At 35.4% G+C, this 21632-nt stretch overlaps 2 protein-coding genes across 3 annotated transcripts in view; one reads left to right on the forward strand and one right to left on the reverse strand.

Annotated features, from left to right (window-relative positions):
- The window catches only part of LOC121418644 (WD repeat-containing protein on Y chromosome-like), a 33601-nt gene extending 19872 nt beyond the window's left edge, over positions 1-13729 (forward strand). For both annotated transcript variants that reach the window (XM_041612619.1, XM_041612620.1), the window contains 16 exons: positions 704-869; positions 1555-1657; positions 2225-2309; positions 2625-2823; positions 3129-3247; positions 3759-3826; positions 4016-4164; positions 4547-4684; positions 5208-5561; positions 5941-6011; positions 6273-6966; positions 7447-7662; positions 8881-9232; positions 9594-9741; positions 10583-10805; positions 12268-13729. In XM_041612619.1, the coding sequence (XP_041468553.1) occupies positions 704-869; positions 1555-1657; positions 2225-2309; positions 2625-2823; positions 3129-3247; positions 3759-3826; positions 4016-4164; positions 4547-4684; positions 5208-5561; positions 5941-6011; positions 6273-6966; positions 7447-7662; positions 8881-9232; positions 9594-9741; positions 10583-10805; positions 12268-12519 (3337 nt within the window). In that variant the 3' untranslated portion in view covers positions 12520-13729. The remainder of the gene's footprint in view (positions 1-703; positions 870-1554; positions 1658-2224; positions 2310-2624; positions 2824-3128; positions 3248-3758; positions 3827-4015; positions 4165-4546; positions 4685-5207; positions 5562-5940; positions 6012-6272; positions 6967-7446; positions 7663-8880; positions 9233-9593; positions 9742-10582; positions 10806-12267) is intronic.
- Positions 13730-14479: 750 nt separating this feature from the next.
- LOC121418645 (cysteine-rich PDZ-binding protein-like) lies at positions 14480-21632 on the reverse strand. The gene is made up of 4 exons (XM_041612621.1): positions 21514-21632; positions 19496-19561; positions 18636-18791; positions 14480-17795 (listed from the first exon to the last, which is right to left on the reverse strand). Exons 1-4 carry the CDS (start codon positions 21527-21529, stop codon positions 17731-17733), a joined length of 303 nt encoding a protein of 100 aa, XP_041468555.1. The 5' UTR covers positions 21530-21632; the 3' UTR covers positions 14480-17730.

Genomic DNA, 21632 nt, shown 5'->3' on the forward strand with positions numbered 1-21632 from the left:
AGCGTTTTAGGTTTTGTTTTAATTTTCAATCTTACATCTTTTGAGTTATTTTCTTTTAATGGGAGAAAGATGATGTTTTTTAAGTATCACTGAAAATGCCCCATTTTAAATATTTTTTTTATTTTCATGTATTTTATTTATGATTTTATATGGAAATAAAAACAAACAAACAAACAAGGGCCAATCATTAGGGGTGGATTCAATGTCTCAAATTAATGATGCGGGAAAATGGGAGGTATAATGATGACCAAGGTATGAATTTAATTGAAATAATGTTTATGATTTAAAATACATGTCCTGGATGATCGCAATAGATCTTTATATCAATACCAAAAAAATTGCAATTTTGTCACCTTTCTGACCATTTAAGATCTCGTTTTGATTATTTATCCCATTTTCCAATTTGATGAATATACCAGCATGTTCAAGAGATGGAGTATGTTTATTAATCGGCACAACTGACACTATAGGCCCCGTTTGATAAAGAATTTATAAACGATTTCGGTAAATTTGCATTGCCATTATAAATTGCCTTGGCAACGGCGCCTAGCATATGATGATTTTTACACAATGATTACTATAATGGCACAAGCAAATATACATCCTTTCAATTAAATGAAGATCAGGCTCAAAGGAAAACGCCATCTGAATGATAATTCTAATGTTTATTCATACATATTTTTATGTTTTTCCATTTCGTCAGCAACCATCGTGACATGATTGCTAAGATCGGTTTTTATCAAACTATCAACCTTCGCCATGGTGGGATCGCTGATGAAGGCGAACATAATGGAAGGCATATCTCAGTCAGCAAAGAAGGCATCATCAACTTCTGGAACATGGAGATGAATCTCATCAAATCAGTCACGGTCAGTATACCCCTGTCCTTGCCTTGTTATACTTGATTATCATCATTTACTTCATCTTCTGGGGATCATCATCGACATTCTCAAATGTCACCAACGTCACTTAAATGGTCATGGTCAACACTATACTCTCAGCACCAACTGACATCATCGTCACCATCGCTATCACCATAGTCATCTTCATCATCGATCGCCACCATCGTTATCATCCTCATCATCACCACCACTACCACCCCCATAATCACAAGTTATCATCATCATCGTCATCATTTGCATCATCATCATCACTATAATCTGCGATCATTAGGCCTACCGTCACTTCCACTCTTACCTTTATTTGCACGCTAGAACTGGTTCTTATTAGTAAAAAAATCATATATTCAGACCTAGTGTTTGTATTTTCCACATTCGATTTAAGGAGTTTTGTATTTTCCACATTCGATTTAAGGAGTTTTGTATTTTCCACATTCGATTTAAGGAGTTTTGTATCTTCCACATTCGATTTAAGAAGTGAAGAAAATCACATCCCACTTGTTTCGTTTGTTTGTTTCATAGACAATTTCGTTAGATTGATAAACTTATTCTACTTTATCTGAGCATTTCTGAAATTCTGAAATTAATCAAGAATCTGTTTTGGAGGTGCTAAAAGTTAATGTTTGTTATTCATGATTGTTCTCTATCAAAACAGTTGGAGCTGCCTCGAGAAAAGACGAAACCAATGTGGCTTACAGACATGATATGCATGCCAAACGTCAACATGATTGCTATATCATCTACCGAGAGAGAAATAAGTAAGTTTTTGTAATCATGATTTCGTATAAGAATTTTGTATCCAAAAGAAACAGACACTTGAATATTTTTTTTTAAAGATGTCAATCATTTGAGTAGCTTATTGCCGATTTGACAAGTAACATTATCTATTGTAAGAATAGGGGCTATCTTCTTTAACTTTATCTACTTCTTCAGCAAGAAAAGAAAATAACAACAAAACAATGAATAGTTTATTTTCAAAGACACTTTACGAAATGAAATTGACTGAAAAAAGACTCAATATTTACGTCGATATCACCGACTTCATTTTCCAAGATTGTAACTTTTCGTCGGTGTACTTGGTTAAGCTAACCATTCACTTTGTTTATAAGATCACCTTAAAAAAGGAATCCCTCCTGAAATGCTGAAAAATAAATCTGAAATACATCTTCAGACTAACTTTGGATTGATTCGTATCAGAATATGGGCTAATTCCCTACATTAGCATACTCTCTAACGGATCTGAAAACAATTGCTCACCTTTCATCTCAGCAATGGTTCGATCGTACAATCTTTTGATTAACATATATTTCATCAATCTGATACAGGTTTCTTTGATGTCAATGCAAGTAAATGTGACAAATGTTTCCAAGTCGCTGGTTTGGAACACTGCGCACTCACCATGGATTACTGGTAAGAAAGGCTAAGTATTATTAATCAAAATCGAGAGGAGGTGGGACAAAAATTTGTCACTGACACCCTTAAAAAGGGGACATGATATCAGCCCTTGCCCAGTTTTCGAAAGTTAGATATTGCGCTTGCAAGAAAGTTTTTTTCTTTAAATATAATTATATAAAGCAGATATACTGTGCGGTAACACTGTACATTACTACAAATCATTTAGTTATAAGAAGAACAACAATTAGAATAAAAGAAATTTAGAAAAATTAATGGAATGGCTGTCAAATAAAAAGTCAAAGAGTTTTCCTTTTATATGTACTTATTTAGGTTTGATCCTCGCAATATGAATAAAGCAGTTTTGGTATTCGGTGACGCTGGTGGTGGTGTATACTGCATCGTGTTTCAGGAGGCTCTTGGGTCGGCTCTTTTCGGATCACAGAATGCCAAATCAGTGGGCTCCAGGAGAGTACCATTCCAGGAACTACTCAAAGGTCTTGTCAAGGGCATCCAGGTTCTAAAGTTTTCGGTAAGTATATTCTTTGATCTCAAAGAAGCAAATTTATCGAAGTCAGACAGTCTGCATTCTCGATAATTAAGCATTTTGTAAAAGCAATTTATACAATGCCGTTTGCTATGAAATACAAATACAGTACAACAGCTTACATATACAGGCTATTCATTTTGAACATCTTTGATTACGTGGGGATGAAACATCTTCTATTGGCAATTTAAAATAAATAAGTTTTAATAATTTCATGTAAACATATATTTTTCGTTAATGGCTGTCCAGTTCACATTCTATTCACTTTTCTTGATCGTTTCTATTCTCAGCCTCTTCATGAAGATTGGGTTCGGAAAGTGAAGTATTGCTGCAATCTAAATTCATTTGTATCGTGTGCCACTACAAACGATACATCGATATTCATTGGTGATTTGGACAGGAAGAAATCGTAAGTCCCGTGCGGCCATTCCTTTCAACCATTTTTTTTTTAATTATGAAGCAATTCTCTCGTATTTAGGTTATCTCTGCACCTATTGCCAGATTAGTGACTGCATGAAATCTTTGGCGTTCATGTAATTTCTTTATACATATGTATCATAACAATAAAAATGGAAATGGTTCTTATTTCATTTTCTTGTCAGACATTAAAACGCGGTAGTTATAACGTTAACAGATGATAGTAATTGCTTTAATGTGAAATAATTGTTCTATCTTTCTGTCCATCATGTCCATCAGGACTCCTTTCTCAAATCTGCAGTAAAAAAAAAGTTTCAGTAAAGATAAAATCAGAAGACTACTATATTTGTGAAAGAATTCTTCTGGATTAATGGTCTGCGTCTATCACCAATAGAATGAAGATAGATATATGAGCACTAATTTTTTTTTCATGAACCGCATACTTATCACACTAAATAACTATTTGTTACTTTGTTTTTTGTTATTTTGGTACTTTTTTTCAGTGGCTCATTCTTCAAGATCCGTAAAGGAATTCTTTGCTTCGACTATGACAAAGACTCAAATGTAATCGGTAAGTATAAGCTGAATATCATTAAAAAGAAATATAAAAATAATGTTCTTCATCTCATTTTACCATTAATTCCTATAATTGACAGTTTTATCAAAGAAATCGCTGAACAACCTGTAAAATAGGTCTATCGTTACCAGTTCATATATCATCAAAGAAATCTTCACTCTTCACTCTTTTCTTTCTGTTCAGTGACTGGAGGGATGGACCGATCAGTAAGAACATGGAATCCTTATGTGACGACCAAGGCAACTTCAGTTATGAAGGGGCACACCTCAGCCGTCGTACACGTGGTCGTTAATACCCAACATGGCCAGATCATCAGTGTTGGAAAAGACAAAGTATGTTCATCAAAAGATCATCAAAAATGTCCACTCTAAAGGCCTCCCTTCCCGATTTCCAGTTTCCTTCGTAAAAGCAATGTGATGATGACCTTGTTTTCATTATCATTAAACATACACCTTTTTAATATATTGAATTATATCTATATATCTTAAAATATTTCTGAATATAATGAAAAACATCACCATACAGAGATCATTTTTATCTAATTCTCACGGGAGGTGTTTATTTTGCTAAATTGTATTTATCGCTCACAACTGTTGAATTGTATTTAGTAAAAAGCCGTACTATGTAAACAAAAGACTAATATCTTAAACAATCAATCAATATAATAAGCATATCTCATTCATATTTATTTTCTCTCACTGCTGAATGTTACAGGGTATCAAGGTATGGGATATGAGAGACCAGACATGTCTTCAGAACATCAACCCAAGGAATATCAATCTTGGACCACACGCAATCAGCTCAATATGCTTCCACGCCAAGACTGGATCACTTATACTAGGAACAAATCAAGTAACCATGGAGACTCTATCATATCACTGCTTTCCTAAAACTTATCATTTTCATTAGAAAATATGAAATACTGTGAGATACCAGGTAATTTTGCCAAGATGAGAAGTTTGAAATTAGAGGAGGTATGATGATGATGTTTCACAACATTTGAGGGGCACCATTAATTAAACAGAACCCTCCAGCAGAGTTCAATGAAATCATAAAGAGCTCCAGACTTAATTTTCACAGACAAATAATGGAAGGCAGTTTTGTTTGTACTCTGTAAAGACATTATGCATTCTCCAACTTTTGGGAGCATATGTGATTTGCAGGTTGCAGCATTTGTCTTGACTGCTGCATGACAGTCCCTGTTGTAGCTCTATAGTTACTTTGGTTATTGAAAAAAAGAAGTAAGAAAGTTTTATTGTTTAAACTCCGTTAATATATAAAGGATTATCAAAGAAATCATTCAGCCATATAACCTGTCAATGTATATAATCTTGGAGCCACCAATAATTGATGATATTCCATATTTGATTTCCAGCTTGCTTTACTCGAACACAAGTGGGAGGTGGAAGGTGATGAAGATGAGATGACGTCACACAATCGACCGATCACCCACTGTCTATACAACAGCCTATTCAACCAGGTGGTCAGTGGGTGCCACGATTCTGTGGTCTGTGTCTGGGACCTGGCCACAGGTACCAAGACCATTCAGTTTTCAAATGCCCACAAGTACATGGAGAAGGGCGTGGAGAAGAGCGCAGAGATCACAGCAATGACCTTTGATCCCTCCGGTCGTCGTCTTGTCACGGGAGGTAGGAATGGAACGGTCAAGATCTGGAACTTCAACAACGGTGCCTGCCTCAGGGAACTGGAGACATTTGACAACTTAGAGGTAACGTCTTTAAACAAAATCTTCTAAAAAGTAAAAGTAGATCTATTGTAATAGATTTTTAATAATCATCCATTTGTGTTTCAAACTTATTGCTAATATTTGATATTTATTACTTAGAAGGTGAAGTACCTTTGAGTCAGCGGAGCATTTCATCAACATTTGTTTCTGAAGCAAAGGTGTATGCCTCTTATTATATGATACTATCGGATAATGACAACTTCTATCAAGACAACTTCTATCAAGCCCTGTGTAAAGTTCTTTTGAAACTTCACATAGCGGTGTCGTCCGTTTGTTGAAATATTCATTTGCAAGATCATATCATTAATGAGTTTTACATGAAAGTAAACCTTATTGTGAGTTTATATTCTTTTATTCAAAGGTGACTGGGATTTCCTGCCCCAAGCAGAGGATCGTCACAGCTGGCTGGAATAAAAGGATAACAAGTTACATGTGAGTAATAATATAAAACTATAATACATGAATACGTTAACAAATCTATTTTTAAAGCATATTGCTTGGTCAATACAAAAGGAATTGGTGGGGCATGATCTTGGTTGTTTAGGCATTTTGTCACATCAAGTTTCCATCAGCATTAATATAAAAATATTTCTTAGGTATCATATCTTATGTTTGTCACTTCTCTTGTATGAGTGAACATCTGAAGTAAAAACATGATAAAAGTGAGTTCTCGTAATTCACCTTTGTATGCAGTGATTCCGATGACGACGAGGACACTCGTCAATGGGCACTCAAGCACAATGAAGATATCCTCAGCCTCGCCTGTTCAAACACCAGTCGTTCACTCGCAACATCATCCTACGACGGCGACATTTGGGTGTGGTCATTAGAGACGACACACCCTTTGTGCAAGCTGAATGCCTTTGAGGGGGTCAAACCCCAGACAGGTTCACGCATGCTGAGCGTTTCCCGTGAGACAAGCTTCCATACCAATGGAGACACATCCGTTTATTCCAGTAGCTCCTCAAGACTTCCAACAACAAGATGTAGTTCAAGGGACAAGCTTAATGGGGAGGGTGTCCAAGAGAATGGCGACAACATAGGTCTTTCAGATGACATTGCCAAGTTGTCTGTCTCAAATGACGAGGATGAAAAGACTAAATTACCAGCAATAGATCCTCAGAAAGTTGGTCTGATACAGGAGCGGGCTGCAAACCTCAAGGAAGAATCACAGACTTTCTTTACAGAAAGCATCGGACCAAGAACCAAAGATTCCCGGCAAAAGAATGAAACTGAGACAAGAGAAAAGGAGAATGCCAAAAATGCCAAAGGAAAGGAGAGGAGAGAGAGGGACCAAAGTGACCGACCAAAACGAGAGAGTTCCTACTGTCTGGGTGCAAAGAACAAAGAAGACTATGTCAGGAAACATGAAGCTTCAGTTGACAAGGTAGGATAGTCAATGCTCTTTAGATCCTCCCTCTTTAGTTCACGGTCTTTCGTTTACTATATTATATATTAGTATTAACGGTAACAGCATACCAATCTGGTTCTACTTTTTAAAAAATTTGTTGCCCGAGGTAGTTGCCCATTTTCACAAGAAATAATATCAATTGCTAAAGGGATAGAACTTGAGCTTGAGCATCTAGGCAACCCAGCTAAAGCCGGGGTAATAATAATATTAGGACCCGATGGGAGAACAGTTTTGGAACTGAAGTGGCTACCCTGGGTAAATCTGCCAATTATTATTATTATATCATTAATATTATTGTTATTATTATTATTATTATTATTATTATTTATTGTGTACTTCCACTTCAGACTTTCACTTTGCTTCAGTGGAAGCTGACATAAATGAACAAAATAAATTATTTTATATTTATAGAAATTCAATTGCATTAAATTACTGATATCATGGCTTCATTTGCAGCTATTATTTCTTCAATCGCGGACGAACGACAAAGACACGGCAACTCTGATGGCGAGTGGATCGGAAGGCTGGGTCAGGGCTTGGTCTATCCATCACAAAGGAGGACTCCTAGGGCAATTCAATGCTGCTCATAAACCAGGAGAATCCGTGCTAGCAATGGCTACCGATACTGAGAATGAGATTCTCATTACAGCTGATACATTAGGATATGTTAAGGTATTTACTATTCTTATGCTAATGTTAATAAATTCGTAACTTTTGAGTTTCTTTTACTTTTAATAAAAAAATTGCAAATTTTTCTTTCTAAAATGAAGATTATTCCTCAGCACGCCTATTCTAAACATGACCCTGTATTAAGTTATTTCTAAATCTGTACTGAAATTCTCTGAAGTAAAAAATGACAAAATGTTTTGCGAGTTAATTTTGCTCTTTTCTCATGCTTTAGTTATTATACTTGAGTTAACATTTACAGAACATTGATATAATTGGAGTGCTAATAAATGTCTTCTGTTGTGTATCTACGCTCCTTGAAATGTGTCATATTTGGCTTTTCATAGTTAAAGGACAAGTCCACCCCAACAAAATCTTGATTTGAATAAAAAGAAAAAAAATCAACAAGCATAACACTGAAAATTTCATCAAAATCGGATGCAAAATAAGAAAGCTATGGCATTTTAAAGTTTCGCTTCATTTCACAAAACAGTTATATGCACATCTAGGTCGGTATGCAGATGAGGACCTGGTGACATCACTCACTCACTATTTCTTTTGTATTTTATTATATGAAATATTTTTATTTTCTCGTCATTGTCATGTGAAATGAAGTTTCATTCCTCCCTGAACACGTGGAATTCCATTATTTTAACATTTTGTGCTTCAGGCAAGGAGGTCCTAATCGTCAAATTCGTAAAAATTGAATTATTGTATAATTCAAACAATAAAAAGACAAAAGAAATAGTGAGTGACATCATCGACTCTCTCATTTGGATGTAACTGGCTCGTTCATTTAACTATTTTGTTAAAAATAAGCGAAACTTTGAAATGTCATAACTTTCTTATTTTACATCCGATTTTGATGAAATTTTCAGCATTGTGCTTGTCTGATTTTTCTCTATTGATTCAAATCAACATTTTTCTGAGGTGGACTTGACCTTTAACATCAAAACTTTGAATCACAATATAAATAACATATGTATTGAATATTGGATTTGTTATCCCACCGCTGCCACCACTTCCAGATAGTAAAAACAGAAAGACTGATGGTTTTGAATTTGGGGTCTCTGAGTTTGTTACTAAGACCAGGTCCTGCTGCAGGAGGGTGTCAAAAGATATCAACATTGTATTAGCAAACTATACTTATCTTAATAAGATTGAGTTGTTCCCATTCAATTATAGTACAAGGTTTAAACTTCAAAATTGTGTATTCTATTACAGGTATGGGACATTTCGGAATACTGCATCGGTAAACGAGAGATGGCTCGTCGCGAGCGAGAGAACATAAAAGTTGACTACAGTGAACGAGAAAAGGAATATCCATACCTGTCGGGCAACAGCACCCTCAAACGGCTATCTCTAAGGAAGGAGATGAGATCTCGAGCCAACATGAAACAACCTCCACCTCAGAGTAACCCTAAAGACACATTGCTCTTCCCGCCCAAACTCAATTCCTTCCGGGCACATCTCAAAGGAATTACATACGTTGATTATGCTGAAGACAAGCACCTGATCATAACGGGCAGCATTGACTGTTCCATCAGGCTCTGGACTGTTTGCGGTAGATACATCGGTAGGCACTAGCATTTCTTGTGTAACTAGTTAAAAATCAACCTTTCCCTAGCAGTGAAACGTGATTCGTTTATTTTTCAGTTCTTCATTCTCTATTTAAGTTATCTTCATTATTTACAAGTGCTGTCACATTATCATTACAGTGACCCCACATTCGCTCTTTAAGAAAAAACAACAACATTGTATTTTGTGGAGTGTCAAGTAGCTTCCTTCCTGTGACTGCATCGTTGCTGAACGTCTCCTTCGTAGCTTGTATAAGCCTTTGCATTCTTCATGAGCAACATACTGCAACTCTATACTAAAATTCATTATCATCCGCACTTTCTAAATGACCTTTCCCTTCTTTTATGGCACGTATCCAGGTACGTTTGGTCAGAAAGGTGGATGGCCTAAACTACCCGATGAGATTGATCCTCGTAGTCTATCCCGGGTGATGCCTCGAGATGTTCAGAGGGTAGCTTCCGCTGTAACCCTTAAGGTCCTCAATGGAGGTAACAACCCAAGATGGAAGTAAGTACACTCAAAATCTCTCTGTAAAGGTGAAATGTTTATTGGTCTACGCCAGCTTCTACTACTTTCTGTTTTACCACACATGGTCTAGTTCTAGTTTGTTTTCAACCAGTTCATTTACTTGCATTGGTCTAATACTGTTATTTACCAGCTAGTATAAATTGTTATTTACCTCATTTACCATTTTTCTTATTCCAGTTAGTCATACCCACTTTGTTAGACAAGGGAACTGTTTCATAAAATTTGTGATAGTAACAAATTTGCAATAACAGTTAAAAGCTACTGAAATCTTTAAATCTGATTGGCTGATAGTAAATTTGATATGGAGATTGTGCATTTGTTCTTGTAAAAGTTCTTTGTGAAACAGGGCCAGATGAGAATTAGACTGACTGGATATTAGACCTAGTGTAGTATTATAATAGACCAAAAAGAAATACGACTAAATTGATATTAGAAAGTGGGTTTAGCCAATGTGGTATTAGACTACATGAGAAGTAAACCAACTGCCTGTAGACAAACTTAATATAAACCTTTGTAAAAGTCACTTAAGGGAATACAGAAAATGCAGATATATTGATGAAAGATGGCATTTCTTTCTGAATGGGATAGATGTATTCTGAATGAACAATGAGCTACTATGTTACAAATTTATCCATTAACAAGATTTAAGAAAAATATGGGAAATACAGCAAGCACATAAATACCAAATTCAGCAAACTCTATTGTAACATGATAGGAAATCAAATTACCATTACATGAAATATATGGCTATAAATGGCTTCAAACGTTTGAGATAGATAGAAATGCATTTATATGCATGTGGTGTGGTTTTCTTTACCAGACTTGCCAAGACGATCATGATGGTTGTTGGACGGAAGCAGATCCGACAAGATGAGTTCGAAGATTCCAATTCAAATAGCGACGGTGTGGATGATATTGAACAGGCTGAAGAGAAGAGGCAATCTTCTTGGGGTACGAGCTCCATCCTAGGGAAGTCTTACAAACCAAAGACAAGGCATAAGATGCCTCCAATCCTTCCAGATATCAAACACAATCAAAGTCAGGTGAGTCATTGCTCTGCCTAAACAAGGTTGAGCAACATTCTTTTCCTACCATGAGTTTGATAGAGTCCAAGACATAATCGATCATATTCTCAAAAGAGGTTTGAAAGGTACCATGGTACAAAATCATGGACCATGCAGATTTTTTTTAACGCTCATTCCATTGCATACACTTTGAATATCAAATTAAGCGTGATTATACTAGAAATCTGCAAAGTTCTGACAGTTTAATGCTTGAGATTATTTCTGTGAAACATTAGTTTATATGCATTTATATGAATATACAGTGAGCAAGCTATGTCATAGCCGCACTTATTCTTTTACATGAAATTACTCAATTTAATGTATAAGATATTCATTGCTCCTATTTCTTTTGTTGCAAGGGAGACATATACACACATATATAAAAAACATATGATTTAAGTAACATAAGGGAAAGTGACATCAGTCCACCTAATGAAAATTCATGAGAACGTGCATATAAATTTTTTCACAAAATATTGCTAAAACTTAAACTTCGAGTACTTTGTTATCACCTTTTGATTTTTTCAGCATTTTGCTCTGTGAATTTTACTCTTATTTATTCAGATATAATCATTTACCACTTTAAAAAGCCTCCTGGTCTACCACCATTTAGACTAACTGGTATCAACTTAAATAGTGGAGGAAAATCAAATAGTGGCATTTAGTCGTAGCTAACAGTCATTAGCCAAAATGTTGATTTAGACCAAATGGCAATCAGACCTTATCACTAGGACACAGAATATATGTTAAGCCATACCAATGTCAGATGATCTTGACTAAGAAACTAACTGACAAAAATCCACAGTGACTCATCAGCAGTAGATATGAACACATTCTTGCCCAATTCCCAATAGTTAGTGAAATTCACATGTAAGGTAATATTCTCAACCAATAAACAAATCAACAAATACTTCCAGTTTGCCCTAGGGGGCAATTGTAATCAATTATAGGTACTAAGGTCAGTATAAGTCTTGATTGTTGGTCTGCTCCTTGAGAAAAGTATGAATTGATTTGCTGTACATAGCTAAAATTTAGGGTTTTTATTAAAATTTTCAATAAATGGCAAAACAAAAAATGTCTTGCAAACTCCCCTTGATAGTTTTGTTTTCCTTGTTACACTTGAATGCTGCAAGGGTCTAAACTTAGAGATATTCTTCAGGTGAAATGTTTATGCACAAGGTACCTCTGGAACTGTACTGAGGGTGTTTGGACTGTATCAAAGGTTCCAAGGGTGGGTTATTATACTTACTTCATAAAATAACAATGTGCATCCTTGTTGGTAAATCACCCTCACACCCAAAATGATCACAATGCTTTGCTTAATAATCGCTCATCACTGATCATAGGTGAACGTCATTGTCATGCGTGTGCCCTTTACCAATCTTTTGATCAGTATCCACTTCATCTTACGATAACAGATATATCATTTGTGTGTTTACAGGTGATGGTGTACTCCTCCCTCCCGTTCACCAACCTGACCCCCGTGAAGGATCCGACCGTTCCAGCGACCTTACAGGAGATTCAGCTACGGCATCAGTCATCCGACGACACCATGAACAACCAGCTGGTAGGGGGACCGGCAGGCCAGCTCAAGAGAGGCGGCAAGAAATCCCGCCTGCACGAGTTCATCCAGAAGCATCGGGCAGTCAAACTCATGCAGAAGCGTGGATCGAAGCAGGCTCAAACCAAATAAATTTCCTCTGATGATTATGTGTAATGATCTTCAAATGGATCCTTGAACTTGATGATATAGGGACCCGAAGCAAAGAAGGCTAACCTAAAGCAAACTTCCCTGATTAATCACTGTGTAACTAAACTATGGAAGTATAAAATTACAGTCACAAACTTATTTTGATTCCATATACACATCAAAGTTTTGTAGGCAGGTAGGCAAAAGCTTTCAGAAACAAAAATTAGACTATATTTATATTTATCATTCAATGTGAACAAATGAGTAAAAGGTTGAAAATCAGTGTGTTTAGTGACAAATTACTCTGCCAAATTTATAAGTGTATAGCTGCAGGGTTTATGTAGGTATGAAGTGCCAAATCAAGGATCCTTGTTATGTCATATGTGTATCAAATATCATTCAAACAATTGACCCTTTCAGTGTAAATGGCCTGTTCACTTTTTTACAGTTTACAATACTAGATCTATACAAAATGTATATTATAATTTGAATATCTAGTAACCCCAGTTAGATAATTAAAATCTCTCAGCAGCCAATCAAAATCAAAGTTATCATAGTGACAAACTTAGCATTTTAGTAATGGGCCCCAGGCCCTAATCTCACTGGTACAATGGTACGACTGAGAATAGTTTTATATGGTGATTCAAAGTACAGCACCACCCCCTCACACTTCAATTGGCTGCATTCCAATTTTGGAAGAGTCGCTATCAAACACAACACACAAAAAATGCAAATTAATTTTCAACTAATCAGAAGCATCGTTTGGAATCTGATTTTTGTGTTGCATTCAACAACTCTTTGTGACCCCCTCCCCCTTGATTGAGCTGCTTTTCTCCATTACTGACAAAGTTTGTTGAACCATAGTATAAATCAGTGGTCTATGATTAGCCAAATGTAACATTGAAATTTCGAAATCATTTTTGTGTACTAATGTGATTTCAAAATAAGAACAGTCTGGAAATTTGAAATTGCCAAAATAAAACCTAAGAAAATATTCTCAAGATTAAAAGTCTAGTGAACGTTAGGAACATGGCGTATTGACGGGAACGGTTGGATTTGGCGACCTATAGCCAATAAGATTCAAACTGTGGTTTAAACAATGTGGTATTTTATAAGGCCGTTTATAAGTTATACATGATTTGAGACATGACTGGTGACCCTTTCTTAGGTGTTAAATCAGAATGACAATCATCTGAATGGAAATCAGTTTTATGAGACAATCATCTGAATGGAAATCAGTTTTATGAGACATGTGCTCCAATATTTTCAAAGCAAAGAACATTTGGGGTATATCATGTAGCTCAAGAAAGGGTCATCAGTGGTGCTTTAAAGTCATGTTTAACTTGCAAATATCTTTATAAAACAGCCCACTATTCCTATGTGACTACCTGCCTTCAAAATCCTAATCTACTGGGAGTCTGTTGTAATAAAGAGAATACTATTGATTCATTGTGATATTTTACCATGGAGAAAATCCACCCTTAGGCAAGTTGGTTTTAAGAAAAGGGAAAAAATGAGAGAAGCATATAAAGGAAGGTTTAATAAAACTATGTCAAAGAGTTAATGGTAATGGGTTGGAAAATTTTGTGTTGTTGAATACAAGCATCATCCCCATTGTGTCATGTAATATAAATTCCATACATACAGTGACAATTTGTCTGGAATTGAAATTAATGTTATTGGTGCCTTCAATCTAAAATTAGGCAAATTATTTCATATGCTCTATTAAACATATCCAATCAACATGATCTATGCAGCATCAATTTATGGAATTCATGTCACATGACAAAAGGGCAGCTGTTCACATGTGATGTCCTGAACTTACAGCCTTGGAATTCACATCTCTGTAATTTGTCAATGGATTTCCCCCACACCTTCATTAGTATGTTTCTTTCATCTTTTATTCAAACTAACTTGACCTCAGGGTGAACCATTCTAAAGATTGACGTTGTAAATGAAAGTGATTTCTCGTGTTGTGTTGTAAGAATATGTACATTTAAGTTTAACTGTAAATGTTACAGCACAGACACCAATGCAAACATATTATCATGTTTATATGTACAATTGTACAGATATTTATTTTCATAGATCCAATTAATAGACTTCAAGAGTAATAAAAAAATATACATACATTTACAAGTTGTCTAAATTGTATAATTGGCAATTATTATGTAGTATGTGCCTATGGTGGTTTATTTTCATTTGGTCCCATGCCAATTCATCCAGTTACCAACTTGTCTACTATCATTTGGTCTACCATCAGTTCGTCCAATATCCACATTGTCTAATTGCTATTTCGTCCACTCACCATTTTGTCTAGTAACCAGTCGGTCCAATAGCCATTTAGTCCACATACCATTTGGTCTCATTGGACTAAGTGTTAATTGGGCAAAATGAATGAAAATAAAAGGAACATTAGACCAACTGGTTATGAGACGAAATGGTCATAGATGAAATGGTGATTAGACGAAGTGATGATTGTACCAAATGATTATTGGACCAACTGGTTGTTAGGTGAAATGTTGGACGGAATAGCATGAGACTAAATGAAGGTAGACCATGTGGTGAGTGGACGAGTTGGCGGTGGACGAATTGGCAGTATACCGCCTCTGGGTTGGATGCAGTTGCAGTACCATGTCTGGGGCAATATTGTTTGTGCACAATAGTCAGCCCCTCAAAACTATTGGTTTGTATTTTCAAAAAGAGTTTTCAATTGCACCATAGAACAAAACTATGTACTATAAAGATTTCTTGTATTAACGCACTTGGGCGTGATACCGCAATAAGGCGCCCTTTGCCAAAAGTGCAAATTGGTAAATGGATTTTTTGTTGTGTATTTGATAAAATAAGCCATGCGCATTGGCCCGTATTCAGAAGTCAGGGTTTAACTTAGACCATGGTCTAACTCTATGCTAAAATTATGAGAAGCCAAATTTGTCAAAACTTTCTTTACATTGTATGTTTATTTTAGTGGGCTTCTTAAGTCTTTGATGGTGAAGAAGAAGGCAACTATTTTATTTATCCTTCACAAAGAGCTAAGAATGCTTTGATAGTCAGTTGAGCTGATACAATGAACCTCTATTCTTAGGGTTTTCGCAACTATTGGCTATTCATAGTTAAACCACAACTTTTAACAAGAGTTGAAATTAAACCTGTCTACAGAATACAGGCCATTGTGTCTAATCCAGCAGAATTTGCACCCGACACAGATATATATATATACATGTACATTACAACTAAAATGGTAACAATTCGTGAAATATCGACATATATCCCAAAAAGTAAAAAGAAAAGAAATTCTATCGATATTAAAGATAACAAATAAAACAACTGAAATTGTAATATATATCATTTGTGAAACATAAGCCATTGCAATATTTACCGAAAGTGGGTCAAGATTACACATAAATTATAAAGAGAAAAATCCAGATAATTTGATCAAAATATATCAGAAGAGGAGATAAGAGGAGAAATAATAATAAGATTTTACTGATGCTCAAGATTAGAAACTCCCAAAGCCCTGGTTTCATGAAACAAATGGGAAGTCAAGAGCTATTATTATAGGCAACTGAAAATTTTGATCATGATCACCATAGGCATATAATGTAAATGACCTTAGCCTAGCTCTTTAGAACACAAGTTCAATGGAGGACAAGATCACACATCGAACTAGAGTAAAGTCTGCCCAAGTCTACATTCCTTAAGTTGATTAATGACCCAAGTCTAAACAGTTTTTTGGACCAGATTTTACCAAACATGTTATATGCTTCTTCCAAATTATTTCACCTTAGTCGTGGTCCCAATAGATTTGATAAGATTCTTGAGTAGCTTAACCTGTATTTTATGAAACCTGCAGAAAATACTAGATGGAAAGAGGGCTAAATAGCAAATGCATGAACCAAACAAGGGAGCATTATAAGTACCTCAGCTCTTGTCTACACCACGCTGTAAAACACAAAGAGATGTGGTTTCGTGGATATGTGTCCAGATTCTAGATCACTAAGGTCCCACAGCAAAGTGTCGACATTTGCCAACACAACCCAAAAAGGTAAATATGATTCTGGCAGAAATATATTCCGATATACTAAAGCACCTCATTGACAGCTATGCTAAAGCTTGGGTAATTGTGGAACGAGTGTTTCATAAAGCTGTTTGTAAATTTTTTTATGCACAACTGGAACATGTTCTTAGGTGCTAGGTCAGTTACGTTGGCATGGTAGGGATATGTCATTCAGCAGAAGAAATGGTCACCAGTCATGTGGTAAAGTCATTGATAAGTTATGAACAGTTTTATGAAATACCCTCCAGGTTTCACAATACCACCTTCAACCAAGGCAGGGTACACAAGCTCCATAGAATTCATTTTACTGCACTGTAAGTTAAAATCATATTCATTTAACAGATTATACACTCTTAATAGTTTGATAGTAAATACAAATGTGTTTTGATCTTCCAATACTATATTGCAATCATCATCCTGGAAAAAATAAAAACAATGTTTCTCAAACCTTTTGTTAAATTGAATGCAAATGCAAAGGAAATTAGTGGAAATGTAATTCATTACATTGCTTTTTAACATTGTCTCTGCCCTCATTTTTTTCTGTGACAATGAAGGTGTCAATGGTGTACTTTTATGGAAATCACACTGGGTTGTGGTGAAAGCTGGGGAGATGTAGGCTACCAAATCTCACGAAAATATGATACCATCAGGAAATGACACACTATGATGACAGAAGTCAACAATATGGCTAGCTTCTAATTAAGTGTCCTAAGTTCCCATAAAAAAATCACTTAATGTCATATTTCATTTCTGATGAAATACGTGTAAGTGAGAATGGCACTTTCAGCAATGGGGAATCCATACATGAGCAGTGTCCATGAAGTACACCAGGGTAGCGTTTCATGAAAGGATTTGTCCGACGTTTTATCCGACAAGTACCATAGTTACCATATTAACATTGCCTCTCAGCCAATCAGAATCATGGAAAAATGTCAGATCTGACAACTTGTCAGACAAAAATGCGGATGAAACGCTCCCCAGATTTCCATGCTTTTGTCTGCTGCTGTTGTCACCACCACTGTTCTTCAAGCTGTTCTGGTTGATGTTGTGGGACATAGAGTGGAGACTCTCTGAAAACATGTGCAGCAACTTGGTGCAGCAAGTCACATATTGACTGATGACACTCACCAATCCATGCAGAGGCTACGTAGATGCTATACAGAGGACTGCTTGTAATTCTTGGTGTCAATTATCTTCTTTCCACACATTGCACAGATACCTTGACAAATAGAAATATATAAACATATTTAAACAGACCTGTAAGGGAAATTCCCATTAATTGGAGATGACAATAACTGATCTTTCAAGTTATATTCATGTCGAGTAAAAAAAAAAACATTACAGTTAAGAATATTCATTGCAAAGTACTGCTTCTTAGTGTCCTTTATATTCAAATATAGACTCAAATAGTTTATATGGTCAGGTAAATCATGTGTATTTCCAAACACGTATTTCTGTATGCAGTGTGACTTTAAGAAGAACTGGGTCCATTTCTTATCATTTTATACTTCTTTAAATCTTACACATGTCATATCTTCTGTGACAAAGAATGTATGATCAACATTGTCTTATTACCTTGAGACAGATTTTTTGTCCCCATAATTCAATGTTACCGCCAGAACAAAAACTTTTATCTTCAATGTACATGTAGGTAGTAGCTTTGTCCATGATTCAAGACTAATATCGATTATTCAGCATGAAATTCAATCATAACTGCAATCATTCAGGTCAGACATGAATGGTGGCATATTGAAAGTCAAGCGGTCATTTCTTCATCAGGATATCTATGATGCCACAATAGTGGTACAATACCATTAAGCATTCTCCCTAATTTACCACCATGCGGTCTGCTAACTGAATGCTCTAAGGCAGAGTATTGCAGACCTTGATTATCTGTGGCCTTTCTTGAAAAAATAGTTGATTATAAATTATACACCAGGAATAGACAGTACAATGAGGGCATACCTCTCATTCTATCAGAAGCAATTTTTTAAAAACTTTCATTGAGTGAATTCATCTGTTTAAAGGGAAAGAGGTAATTGGAGTAATAATGGCTTACCAACTTTGTAGGCACACGCTTGACAGTAATGGGATCCTATCTGATGAACAGACTGCTTACATATCCTGCACTTCTTAAAATCCTTGGTGTATGGATTCATGCGAGCTTTCTTGGCAGTCAGAAGCTTGTTTTCACCTACTTTCCTTCCTCCTCCCTCTGTAAGTCAATAAATTTTACATCATTGAAAATAATTACTCTATGATACCTTTAAATCCTGTAAATTTTGCCATCATAAGAAACTTTATTGAAATAAATCTACAGGTTTTATTTAAAGAAAAAATATGGAATAAATAAAAAAGAACAAAAAGCAAAAACATGTTCGTAATATACATGCCATCTAGTCACTTCCCCAATTCTATCAGAGGACTACAACAATATCATCATTATCATTACTACTATTATTCTTATTATCATTATCAATTTTGTTATTATTATTATTATTATACTGTACTTCAAATTGTAAGCACCTGTTTATCATCTATTATAGAACGGAGTGAAAGCTGATGATGTGACACTCATACATCTTTTGCATTTTACTATGAAATATTTTATTTCCCTTCAATAATGTTAAACAGTGAAACTTAATTAAATTACTTACAGAAAATGTAAAATTTTCAATAAATTGATTTTGTTACAATTCAGTGAGGAAATTTATCCTTGAATTCATAAAAAATGAAAATATTTGATATTTCACATAATGAAAATGAAATACAACATAGTATTTAATATCGTCAGTGAATACTCTTCATTAAAAAAGAAGGAAGAATCACACAAGATAGTCACTACAAACAAATTTCAATGCAAAAACTTTACATACAAAACTGGTACATGCTAAAAAGTAAAAAAAAAAGTCGACTTGCCTGTCGTGTTCCTTGCTCCTTTTTTCCATGGATCTGGTGTCACTACTTTCCCAAGTTTCTTTTCACCTAACAAAAGTTAGAATTGAATTGACAAGGAAATTATTAATGCAGCCTAGATGAAGGTGATCATACACTCACTTTTGTCAATTATTCTGAAAGACTGATCATCACCAATGATCAGCTGCCCTTGGTAAAACTAATTACAACAATTGTGAAGCAAGACAAATTTGGTTATTGAAAGTCTAAGGCTTTGGTGAAACATTTTAAGTTAAAATAATAATAATGTGAATTTTACTTGTCATCCAACAATCCAAACTGATAAAAGTGTAGTGACCATTAAGTCTTTCTTCAACCATTAAAATTAAAATTTGGCATGGTTTTTGTATTTAGCACCCTTTCTATCTCTCTCTCTCACTCTGCAATGTTTTTAATTTTCTTTAAAAATATTTGATTCCTTGAAAATGAACACTAAACTAAAGTAGGTAAACATTTACTTAAGATATTGTATTATCAGAAACAAAGAAAGATACAATCAATAAATAGATCTACATCTTGAATATTTTCAGCCCATTCCATGCTTTGAACCAGGTTTCCTATCATGTGAAAAAAAGTGGGAAAAAATGCAGAACTTTCATTGGGCACCCTATCAAAATGATCGAGTAAATCTAGACCTTGTTCATTGAATGAGTGATCTCTAGAGATACGAGTCTGCTGACTGTAAATTACTTTTCATACCTTCCATGATTCACATCAATAAGAGTTTTAGGACATTTACGAAATGGAAAAGTGATGGGCTTCGATGTACTTGGGGGAGGGGGTACCTGAGCTATACTTAAAACAAAGTTGAAGTTAAACTTCAAGGGGAAGTTCACCCAGAAAAAAAGTTTGTTGCAAGAATAGCAGAAAAAATAATAAAAAATATAAGTGAAGGTTTGAGGAAAATCCATTAAAGATTAAGAAAGTTATTACAATTTTAAGTTTTGAATCTGTGACCTCATAAAAAACAGCTGTTCCATATGTTTTGTAATATAAAATGCATAAGTTTCAGGATTTTTAAATAATGGTCTGTGATGACTCACTTATTTCCATTTAAGGAATGGGACTTGGGAGTGAAACAAAGTGTTGTCTACTGAACATAGGCCTACCTAACCCAGGGAGCTCCCGCCCACGATGCGGGTGGGAGCCCAGGAGCTCACCGTGCATTTACTCATACTCACGGGTCTAGGGTAGATTGTGGTCACAATTACTTGGAAATAAAATTGTGAAAACAGAAATTATGCACTTACCAGGTTTATATGGATGAAGGTCTATTGTGTGGCAGTATCCTGACATCGAGGCACAGACTGGAACCTCAAAAAACCTGAAAAGTTCTCTCCTTCTACCCGAGTCTCGATCGGCCATTTTGTTATGAATTTTGAAAGAATTAGGAGAGGTATCACGATAGAACTTTTTGGGGTTTTTTAGGTTCCAGTCTGTACCTTGATGTCAGGATACTGCCACACGATAGACCTTCATCCATATGATCGTGGTAAGTGCATAATTTCTGTTTTCACAATTTTATTTCCAAGTCATTTTGATCACAATCTACCCTAGTTCCGTGAGTATGAGTAAATGCACGGTGAGCTCCTGTACAAAGTGAATCAGTGAATGGAGGTGGAAAAATAGGGAACCGTGCGTGTGACTGAATAAAGCGCTGCTGACTGCTGTACTATGAAGTGAACGGTGGTTCCCAATATCACGATAATGCCAACTTCTCCTTAAAGACAGGCTTGAAATACAAGAAGCATACAAGTCACTGATATGTGATATCAACAATAAACATGTCAAACAGACAAACTCATAGACAAAGTCAAATGATCCACTATCACTCCACTTGCCCACATATTGAAAACTGTGTAGGGTTTCAGCCCTAAACCAAAAATACATTACAAAAAAGCCCCAAAAGGTGAGTTACAATTATAAAAATGAAACTATAGATATAATTTATAAAATAAAAAATCATCAGCATGTCTACTTACATTTCTCACACACCATCTTAATCTATCAAAACTTTATTGAAAGACAAGAAGCCGAGTATCGCCAGGAAAAGCGAAAGACGATTTGTTTTGTCAGATATTTTGGGTAGGCCTAATGTGCT

The sequence above is a fragment of the Lytechinus variegatus genome, chromosome 7, assembly GCF_018143015.1.
Source record: "Lytechinus variegatus isolate NC3 chromosome 7, Lvar_3.0, whole genome shotgun sequence".
NCBI classification, from domain to species: Eukaryota; Metazoa; Echinodermata; class Echinoidea; order Temnopleuroida; family Toxopneustidae; genus Lytechinus; species Lytechinus variegatus.

Coding starts and splice junctions, on each gene's coding strand:
- LOC121418645 (XM_041612621.1), bottom strand. Junction 18,792..19,495: donor AGGAGCAAGGAACACGACAG/GCAAGTCGACTT, acceptor ATTGACTTACAG/AGGGAGGAGGAAGGAAAGTA. Junction 17,796..18,635: donor AGCGTGTGCCTACAAAGTTG/GTAAGCCATTAT, acceptor CTATTTGTCAAG/GTATCTGTGCAATGTGTGGA.